Source organism: Myotis brandtii, unplaced genomic scaffold, assembly GCF_000412655.1.
Source record: "Myotis brandtii unplaced genomic scaffold, ASM41265v1 scaffold74, whole genome shotgun sequence".
NCBI classification, from domain to species: Eukaryota; Metazoa; Chordata; class Mammalia; order Chiroptera; family Vespertilionidae; genus Myotis; species Myotis brandtii.
In genome coordinates, this window is record NW_005370944.1 from 4,228,294 (window position 1) to 4,239,793 (window position 11,500).

At 36.9% G+C, this 11,500-nt stretch overlaps 1 protein-coding gene across 10 annotated transcripts in view; it reads left to right on the plus strand.

The window, feature by feature from the left end:
- MYO9A (myosin IXA) overlaps positions 1-11,500 on the plus strand; it is a 423,504-nt gene that overhangs the window by 178,091 nt on the left and 233,913 nt on the right. For all 10 annotated transcript variants that reach the window (XM_014530413.1, XM_014530418.1, XM_014530420.1 and 7 more), the window contains exons 10-11: positions 3,690-3,806; positions 8,356-8,490. In XM_014530413.1, the coding sequence (XP_014385899.1) occupies positions 3,690-3,806; positions 8,356-8,490 (252 nt within the window). The remainder of the gene's footprint in view (positions 1-3,689; positions 3,807-8,355; positions 8,491-11,500) is intronic.

Genomic DNA, 11,500 nt, shown 5'->3' on the forward strand with positions numbered 1-11,500 from the left:
TTGCAACTGAGAGGCCGGCAAGTGAGGCGGTGAACGTTGGAGTCTGCAGCAAGCAAGCCTCCCTGCTCGCTTCAGTGCCTGGCTGCCGGCTGCCATCTTGGCTGACAGTTAATTTGCATATACTCACTGATTAGCCAATGAAAAGGGTAGCGGTCGTACGCTAATTACCATGTTTCTCTTTTATTAGTGTAGATAGTAAGGCTTCCAGGTGAGATTTATTGCTATAGTGAACCATTGTTGTTGTACTATCCAGGTGTATAGAAGTAAGAAACTACTGAAAATCTGATTATTTTTAATGTAATTTTATGAAAGTGATAAGAAATGAAACTGAGAGTTATAAAAATAGGACAGCAATATGAGATTAGAAGACACAAGGGTGGGGAAATAATGATTGAACTGTAGAGAATGCTTTATGGGCTGACGTTGATCCATTTATCCCACTTTTTGGGTCCCCCCTAACTGTACCTACAAGTCTACATATTTTCATTATGTCATGTATCTTATGTCATATTTTATAATGTCCACCTCTGAGAGCTTTTTTCTAAATAGCAGAAAAAGCCAACCTGTTTTTGTGTAAGGTTTCATTGCTTTTGTATTTTCTTTAACAACTTTTTTCATTATAAAGCATTTTAACTTTAAATTTAGTTTTCTGAGATTATATTTATAGCCTCTGCTTTATTTTTTATTTATATTTATTTAGGGTATTTGTTTAGAAATATGTGCTTAGAAATGTGCTAGGCATTAGGTATAAATGAGGAGCAGTCCTTAAGGCTTTTAGTATTTCATCTGAAGATAAATGGAAGTTTCCAAATAAATCTTCACTCTGGCAGCAGTGTGAAGAGTTATTTGGAAATGAGTATATTAGTTTTGTGTAGCTGTGTAACAGACTTAGCCACTTAATACAATTTTATTATCTGACAGTTTCCAAAATCCTGTCTGGGCACAGGTTAGGTGGGTACTCTGCTCAGGGTTTCACCAGGTTGAAGTCAAGATGTATGTCAGGGCTGTGTTCTCATCTGAGACTCAACATCTGCTTTCAAGTTCACAGGTTGTCGACAGGATTCAGTTTGTTGCAGTTGTAGGACTGAGACCCTGAATTTCTTGTTGGCTGTCAAGAGCCATTCTCAGCAGCTAGAGTCCTGTTCACAACATAGCAGTTTGCTTCTTCAACGCCAGCAGGAGAATTTCTAATGAAAGAAATCAGTTTCTTTTAAGAGTTTTCTCTGATTAAGTCAGTTCTATCCAGGATGATCTTCCTATGATTAAGTAAAAAAATAAAAAAATCAGCTGATTTGGGGCCATAATGAAATCTTTAAAATCTCTTCATCTTTGTCATATAATATATGACAGTTAGTGGAATGAAATCCATCATAGTTACAGTCCTGCTCACACTTAGGTTCTGTACGTGTGATATAGAACATGTACAGCAGGAGATGGGAATCTTGGGGATCATTTTAGGATTAGGAAACAAGGCAAGAGTGAATATAGAAAGATTAATTTGGAGGCTGTATTAGTACTGAGGAGAAAGGTGTTTGCTGCTTTGTCTAGAATGGTAAGATACTTGTAGGGACAAATCATTATAGTTAAAATGAAAGAAATTTAGATGGTGAAACCAACAGGATCTGTCAATGATTTGCTAAATGGGAGGCAAGGAGGAAGAAATAATGTCAAGGATGAATCCTAATTTTATGGTTCACACAACTATTAAGAATATTGGTATTATTCAGTGAGATAGGAAACACTAAATGAGATCTTGTTTGTGTGGGAAAATATTAATTGATATTGGGCTTATTGAGATTAAGCTGTGATAGGCAGGACTGCATTTCAAAAAATAGGGGCTGAAAGTATAATATTGGGAGTTGTGGGGTTAATAAGTATTGGTATACTTTGGTAAATCTGGATTCTATTTAACTACATTTTATGAAAATAGTATCTAACTCTAAACCATAAATAGGTGGGTCTTAGTTTTTAATTTAATATGAAGGTCAGTCTTTTAACTAAAAAATTAACCCATTTATATTTAATGGGTTGAAATAACCAATATTTTGTCTTCTTCTCTTTTTTTTTGTATCTTGCTTGTTTATTTAGATTTAAAATGTTTTACTTTTGCTGAATATGATCAGATTATCTTTATTCCCTTTTCTCCTCTGGGAAAAATAGAATGGCAATTCTTTCTAGATATTCTATTGTGATTTTATTAGTATTTTAAAGATACTTTGTTGATAACTTGCATAAGTATAGAATTCTAGGGACACATTCCTTTTACTCTGAGAACTTGTAAATATTTTCCAATTATTTTCAAGTTGATAATGTTAAAGATAGAGAATTTGATACCTGTCTTCTCTTTGGTAGTAGTTTTTAGGTAGCAGTAATATTTTTGGCTAGAACTTGAAGCTTTCTTTTTTTTTCAACTGAAATTCAGAAATTCAGTCATCATCTGTATGATATCTATTTTGCAAATATGTAAGCTGTAGCCTAAGAGTTTAAATAATTTGCCTAAGGTCACACAACTAGAATAAGTAGAGAATTTGGTATTGGAAGGTAGTCCAGCTATTAATCATTACTCTTTACTTCCTCTAAACTTCAGAACTGAATATAAATGTGTACCTGAATATACAATCTTCAAAGTAAGTCCCTAGGTGATAACTATATAAATAATTGTATTCTAAGTGCTAAGACTCAAGATTATCTAAGACATATGTTCCCCCCCCCCCCTTTAGGTTGTAGTACTTTTTTTTATTTTGAAAAAAATATGTTTTTATTGATTTTTTTTTTTTTTGAGAGAGAGAGGAGGGGACAGGGGTAGAGAAATAGAAGCATTGATGAGAGAGAAGCATCATCAATTGGTTGTCTCCTGTACACTCCATACTGGGGATGGAGCCCGCAACCTGGACTTGAACCAGTCACCTCTTGGTTCATGGGTTGATACTCAACCACTGAGCCACACTGGCTGGGTGGTTGTAGTACTTTTAAAATGTTGAATTTTCTTTAGTAGAATTTGTGTTTTAGAGCAATTTCAGATTTACAGAAAAATTGAGCAGTTAGTCTAGAGTTTCCATAAACTGGGGAAAGTTTGAAATGAGGGAAAAATAAATTGTATAACTCCGTAATGAAAGAATTGTTACTCTGTGTAGGGATGGAGAAATTCTAGAAGTTACTCTTGATGACAAGCTGAAGATAACCAGGAATGTAGCAGTAGTAATATTATGGTTATGTTTTAAGAATCTGACTGGGATTCTGCACATAATTGATGGCCTTTTTGCTAACAGATTTATTGCTTTGCTTGGAATACTCTTCCTCACTTTAGATGGCAAGGTTATTTGTTTGTAAACTTCCTGTTATACCTTCTTTACCAGGTGGAAAAAATGTGTGTGTATATATATACATACACACATACACATACATTAATTTTCAGTAAAACTATTTTGAACTGAATAACCTTCATTTTTCCTTATTTTTCAAGACAGTTTTAGCCTAGATTCTTTGAGTTGGACTAAATCAATGAATGTATATAGAAAACTTATAGCTTATTATAATTAGAAGTATTTATATTGAGAGAAAACTTAATTTTGAATTCATGCTAGTAAACTTTTTTTCTTTAATGAGAGCAAAACACACTTTGTTATAATATCTTAGTTAGATTATTGCTAATTTCACTTGTATTCGTAACCCTTTCTTTTTTTTTTCAGGCTGTGACAGTGAGGAATTCCATGGCTAAGTCTTTATATAGTGCCCTATTTGACTGGATAGTTTTTCGGATTAATCATGCACTTCTGAATAGTAAAGATTTGGAGCAAAATACCAAGGTAGACATACATAAATTATATATTTTTACTAGAAAACGGTTTTAATAAAATGGTTAACACATTAAATTTAAAAAGACAGAGTTATGTAAAAGTCATAAGTAAGAGTCATCTTTTATTTCTATTCCCTGCTGTTTTCTTTCTTATTTCTGTTTTTATTATCCTGTGTAGAGGTTTTAATCTGTGTCTTTTTTCTTATGTACTTACATTCCTATAAATGTGCATATAGAGTTGCTTTTAAACATAAAAATACAATTATGATATTGTCATTGTAAGAAATGTCCTAACCTGTTATGGATTTCTATGAGCTAATTTGAGCCAAACTGACGATATATACTGGAGAGCAGCAGGATCTCAAGTACTGCGGAGAATAATATTTTTTGCAGTTTCTTTTATGTATTTGAAATTAGGAGGGAACTTAGGAAGATTACCTAAACGTGGGAGGAGCCAACAGAATAGTTAAGATTATGTGCTCTCTTGAGAGTTAATACCACCTTCGAGGGTTATTGCTTCTGTTTTTTCAAAGGTGTGTTAACCTAGATGCACTGGAACAGTGGACATGGCTGGCTTAAAGCTTTTCACCAAAGAGGTTGTAGGCCTGGGACATGACTACCCACAATGAACTGCCTAGTTAGGAATTCATGAGAAGATCACCCTGTGAGGTTACTTCCCACAGAACCCCCCATTTTGTCCACATTATCTATATTGCGTCTATGTGTGTGTTTTTTTAAACCTAGCATGTCTTGAAATATAGCTATACCTCATTGTTTTATTTTTATTTTTTTAAATATATTTTTATTGATTTCAGAGAGGAAGGGAGAGGAAGAGAGAGATAGAAACATCAATGATGAGAGGGAATCATTGATTGGCTGCCTTCTGCATGCTGGACCGAGCCCACAACCCAGGCATGTGCCCTTGACCGAATTGAACCTGGGACCCTTCGGTCTGCAGACCGATGCTCTATCCACTGAACCAAACCAGCCAGGGCCTCATTGTTTTATTTTTATTGAATTTATTATGGTGACATTGGTTAATAAAATTATAAGGTTTCAGGTGTGCAATTCTATAATACATCCTGTGTATATTTATTCTGTTTACCACCACACATCAAGTCCCCTTCCATCACCATTTATCCCCCCCTTAAACCCTCTTTTACCTCCCCTATCCTCCTTTTTCTTTGGTAATCACCACAGTGTTGTCTGTGTCTATGAATTGTTGTTTTGTTTTGTTTTTTATTAATCCCTTCACCTTTTTCACCTGGCCCCTAAACCCCCCTCCCTCTGACAGTTTTCAGTCTGTTCTCTGTACCAATGTGTACCTCATTTTTATCAACTTTGTAATATATAGTTTGGATGTGTACCATAAATTCCCCCATTAAAAATATATTACATTTTTTATTGTTAAATAATAATGTAACAAATATTCTTTGCATACATTTCTCTAGGACAAAATCCTCAAAATGAATTGCTGGATTCAAAGATATATATGTTTAAAATTTTGGTAGATGCTGCTAAATTGCTTTTCAAAAAAATACTACACTTCCACCAGTAGTGCATAAAAGTGCTTATTTCCCTGCTACACCTTTAGTCACATTGGATATTCTCAGAATTTCCATTAGGCTAATCTGACAAGGAAGATAGTTCATTTTGTTGTCAATGTTTATGATAGATGAAAGTTGAGCATCTCATGTTTTCTCTGTTTTATTTCTTTTCTTTATTTCTTTATATATTTTTCCTATTTTTGTTGTTCATTTTATCTTTTTGTTATTCCTTTTTAGGAGTCATTGTGGATATTGCAGAGATTTATAGTTTGACGTACATTGCAAACATTTTCTCTTTACTTTAAAGATTTGTTTATGTTGTGTTTTTTGAAGTCCTTATGTTTTAAATTTTTGTACAGTTCTGTCATTCTTTTCTTTTATTGTCCTGGACTTTATTTATTTATTAATTTATTTTACATTGGAAGTCCTCTTCCAGCCCAAATTATAAAATATTTATTCTCATACATTTAGAATATAATTTTTTTATATTCAGACCTTTTTTCCAATTGGAATTTACTTTTAACATGGCAGATTTTTGATACTTAATTTTAATAACTTCTATTTCATTTCCTAACAACTTTTTTTAAAAATATATCTTATTGATTTTTTTTACAGAGAGGAAGGGAGAGGGATAGACAGAAACATCGATGAGAGAGAAACATCGATCAGCTGCCTCCTGCACACCCCCTACTGGGGATGTGCCCGCAACCAAGGTACATGCCCTTGACCGGAATCGAACCTGGGACCCTTGAGTCCGCAGGCCGACGCTCTATCCACTGAACCAAACTGGTTAGGGCAACTTTTATGGAATGAATAGTCTACCTTTTCAGGCTGATTAGAAATGTCATCTTTAATCCTCCTCTTCCTGGGGGAGATCAGGTGTGTTGTCTCTGTCCCTATAATGTACTGAGGCAGAAGGACAGGGCACCAGCCCCCTTGGGGTCATGTCTTTGGTGCTGGTGGCTTCCAGTCTGCAGGTTCTATCCTCAAGCTCTGGGACACAGGGAAAAGATAAAAGAAATGTCATCTTTATTACTTAATTTGATTATTTTAAATGTAAAATTGCTTTTATATGAACTTTTCATGCTTTATGTGAGCCCACAGAATATTAATTTTAAATGTAATCCAACTTACCAAATTAACTTATTTTTGAAGGTCATTATTTTCATAAGGGCTTAGAATTAGTCAACAGAATTAATCAAACAAAATACTTTCTTTTTTTTTAATATATATTTTATTGATTTTTTACAGAGAGGAAGGGAGAGGGACAGAGAGTTAGAAACATCGATCAGCTGCCTCCTGCACACCCCCTACTGGGGATGTGCCCGCAACCAAGGTACATGCCCTTGACCGGAATCAAACCTGGGACCCTTGAGTCTGCAGGCTGACGCTCTATCCACTGAGCCAAACTGGTTAGGGCCAAACAAAATACTTTCATTTTGGGGGTTTGAAGGGACAGTAGGAAGTAGATCTGAATTTTATTGATTTAGGTACTTATGGAAAACAAAATACTCTTTTTTTAAAAATTTTTTTAAAAATATATTTTATTGATTTTTTCAGAGAGGAAGGGAGAGGGATAGAGAGTTAGAAACATTGATGAGAGAGAAACATTGACTAGCTGCCTCCTGCACACCCCCTACTAGGGATGTGCCCGCAACCAAGGTACATGCCCTTGACTGGAATCAAACCTGGGACCTTTCAGTCTGCAGGCCAATGCTCTATCCACTGAGCCAAACTGGTTAGGGCAAACAAAATATTCTTAATGGAAACTTTAAAAATATCTCTCACTATCACTCATTACATCATTTTGCCTAGTATCACTCTTAGCACCAGTGGAGAAAAATTATTTTCATTTAACCAAAATTGTCATACAACTGTATTTCAAGAATGAGGTGGAGTGGTGAGAAGAATGTTGGTATGGGGGTATTAGAGTTAAATCCCTATCATCCATAGTAAGTAGTTAGAAGTTAATTTCTACAAGTGAAATATCAAGAAATAGAAAAATAAGCACTTGTATATTATACTATACTATACTATACTATACTATACTATACTATACGATTCCATACCAAACAGCTCAACAATTTGAGTGTTGTTGATATTAGGGTGCAGAAATTGAGGATGAAGAATATATTGTTTTTTTTTTTATAATCCTTTTAGAACTATTTAACATTATAATCCTTGTACAATGTTTTTTTTTTTAATCCTCACCCGAGGATATTTTTTCCATTGACTTTTAGAGAGAGTGGAAGGGAGAGGGAGAGACAGAGAGAAACATCGATTGGTTGCCTCCCGCCCCAGACTAGGGGCTGGGAGCCTGCAACCGAGGTATGTGCCCTTGACCGGAATCGAACCCGGGACCTTTCAGTCCGCAGGCCAACGCTCTATCCACTGAGCCAAACCGGCTAGGGCCACAATGTTTTTTGTTTTGTTTTTTATAAAAAATTTAAAAATTTTTAACTTCAAGAAACCACATATTCTGATAGTCAGTTTTATTTCTAGCTTGCACAAGGCTGATTAAACATCCTTGTTAGCTTGGTTTTTAAAGCAGGATTCTATTGGAATATGGAAGTCAAAGTAGGAAAAATTGCATGGCCCTCTTGGTATAAAAACAAGGCATAGCCAGTAGTGACCTAGTAGTACTTAAGTAACTTTTTGAATTCCCCATAGCCTGTTATTTCCATTCTCTTGTCTCTTGGAGTTGAGGAATTTCTGAGATTGAGATAACTGGCCAGTGTCCCTGCTTTGTACATTTCTGTATAATAATCAGTGGGTTACGTGTGTTAAAATTTTGGATTAAAAAAAATAATTAGGATGAAAAGAAAAAGATGAAACTAAAGAGAACTAAAATGCTTTTTATTTATGGTATAATTTGGTTCAACATTGGCCCCCAAAACCTACTCTCCAGTGCTGAAAAAGAACTTTGAGCATTTTGTTTCTTACTGTAAATATTATTTATGAAATAAATTTGAGCATCATTTTTTCAACCATAATTTTTTTCCTGCTTTGTAGACTTTGTCAATTGGTGTTCTTGATATTTTTGGCTTTGAAGATTATGAAAATAATAGCTTTGAACAGTTCTGCATTAATTTTGCTAATGAACGTTTACAACACTACTTTAATCAGCATATCTTTAAACTGGAGCAGGTGAGTACCTAAGTGCATGTATGTTTGCCCCCCCTGCCACTCCTTCATTCCTCACCTTCACATACACACATATAAATTTTTGATTCATAGTCATGATAAGCATTTAAAAAATATTTTTATCGATTTCAGAGAGGTAGGGAGAGAGAGAGAGAGAGAGAGATACCAAAGATGAGAAAGAATCATTGATTGGCTGCCTCCTATAGGCCCCACACTGGGGATGGAGCCTGCAACCTGGGGGTATGTACCCTGACTAGGAATCGAACTGTGACCTCCTGATTCATAGGTTAACACTCAACCACTGAGCCATGATGGCTGGGCCATGATAAGCATTTTAAGTCTTATATTTGCAATACAGATATTGAAGTCTTCATATTAATGTAAGCAAATGATATGTCAGACCATAGGTTTTTAGATATATCATACAGGGTTTTGTTGTTTTTTTAATAGGACCCAAGTAGATTCAGTACTATGCATTTGAGTGCACCTTTGAATGAAAATTGGGTGGGTTTGTTTTGAGTTTCTATCAGTGTTACTGATTTTTAATTAGTTGCATGGGCTTGGTCACATGCTAAGTATGCTTGTTTGATTGCTTTGGTCTCTTAGTTCCAGAATGGGATATAGGAGGTTATTAATGGAATCTCGAATCAACTCATAGTATGGATATAGGAAACAGGATAGTATAGAGAGAAAAAAATGGGTAACTAGATATTTTCTATGAAAAGCTCAAATTGACTTAATGTAGGAAGAGTGAGCCATTAATTTCCATAAGAAATCTTAGGTTAAATGCAGGGTCAAAGAAAATGTGGGGTCTTCCTCCAAGCCAAGTTTGAGGTCAGTAGCAAGTTGAGATTGTAGCATTTTTTTTCAGTTTATGTATGTGGACATAAGCAGAAGCAGGACTTACATTTGACTCAAGGGAAATGGTAAAGAAATGAAATGAACAACCCTGGCTGGGTAGCTCAGTTGGTTAGATTGTATCATCTCGATACACCAGGGTTTTGAGTTCATTCTCTCTCTCTCTCTCCCCACCCCCCCCTTCCTCTCCCTCTCTGTTTCTCCCTTCCTTCCTCCCTCTCTCATATTAATAATTTAAAAAAATGAAATGACCAGAAAGACCATAACAGTCTATAAAACAGAAAAAAGAAAAAAAGATCTTTTTTATCATTGTTGCCCTCTATCCTCTATTTTGCTTAAAGGGTTATAAGGACTGATTAACAGTTGCACAAGCAACATTGGTCTGGTCATTTTGAATGCTTGAAGTTCTTATACACATGATTTTTTAGCTAGACTCTTTGATAGAGCTATTAAAAGATAGTATTGACTGACAATAAGATGGCAGCGTAGGTAAACGCCTGTAGTCTCCACCTCCCACAACCACATCAAAATTACAACTAAAATACAGAATAACCATCATCCAGAACCACTGGAAAACTTGTTGAATGGAAGTTCTACGACTAGAGAAGTAAAGAAGAAAGCACACTGAGACTGATAGGAGGTGCAGAGGCACGGAATGGGCTGGTGCGGCACCCACATGTGCCACTTCTTTAATCTGTGGAGGCCGCCCAGAAGATCAAGGGATCCCAGCCCCACACCAGACCCACAGCCCAGGGTCCCAGAGCTGGGAAAAGAAATCCCTATGGGCAGTAAGAACTACAGCTGTAAAAACCAGTGTGGATTGGGGCTCAGTGACACAGAGGCTGCTGGAGACCCAGCTGTTCCTCTTAAAAGTCCAGCACCACGAACTGAATTTACAAGGTCCCGCTTCCTCTGAGCTCTAGCACCAGAGTGAGGCTTTGAGGGACACAGACATATACGAGGAAGAACTGGATGGTCTTGCATGGGGCAGGAACTCGAGGGTGGCTTTCTTCCAGATGGAGGTGCTCACAGGGATCATTGTTCCTATGCTGGGACCTCCCCTGTCCCAGGGCTGACTGGCAGCCATTTTTGTTTGCTCCACCCTGGTGATTCACTAAGACCCCGCCTCATCCAATTTACAACCCCACCCAAGCTGTGTGCAGCGGCTATGAATGGCCTGTTCTTGCTCAGGCTAAAATCTCTCAAATAAACTGCAGCTGGGTCAAGGAGCCCCAAATCTATCAATAAAAGGCCCAAGACCTGGCACCAGCACCGGTCTGCCTTGCTTCATAGCTGGGCCTCATCTGGGCAGTTCCAAACTGGATACAAAGGAGGAATCTGCAAATCTCTCTGTATCTCCTGCTGGGTGGCCCCAGACAATGACTGACTTTGCACCTCCCTGGAGACCCAAGGGCCAGTGTACTATCCAGTGGTCAGTGTGAGACCATACCAGATTACAACTCTACACATCCATAAGTGACACACTCAAGGGGAAGACTCAGTGAGCACCAAAGCCCCATTGAAGCAAGTCCTGCTCCATTGAAGCAAGTCTCCTGCACAGCAGCTCTCCCACTGTAGTCGCAGCTAGTCTTCATAGCCAATTGGCCTGGAGGTCAATTCCTACCAGTGACAACAACAGCAGTCAAGTCTCAACCACAACAAGACTGTGCTCACAGCCCACAAAGGGGTGCACCTACAGCTCCCAGCTCAGGTGACTGGGGAGGCTGAGCCACTGGGCCCTATAGAGCACCTACTATACAAAGCCACTTTACCAACTCAAGGAGACTTAGCAGCTCTACCCAATACATAGAAACAAACACAGGGAAGCAGCCAAAATGCAGAGACAAAGAAACAAATGAGAGAAATGGAAGAAAGCAAACTATTGAATATGGAGTTTAAAACCACAGTTACAAGGTTACTCAAGAGTCTTCTAGAAATCTCCAGAAGAATGGAAAAGGACCAATCAGAAATTAAGCATACACTGACTGAAATAAAGAATGATATACAGGGATTCAGCTGTAGAGTAGAGGATTCTGAGAATCAAATCAACGATTTGAAATATGAGGAAGCAAGAAACACCCATCCAGAAGAGCAAAAGAAAAAAGAATCCAAAAATATGAAGATAGTGTAAGGAGCCTCTGGGACAACTTCAAGT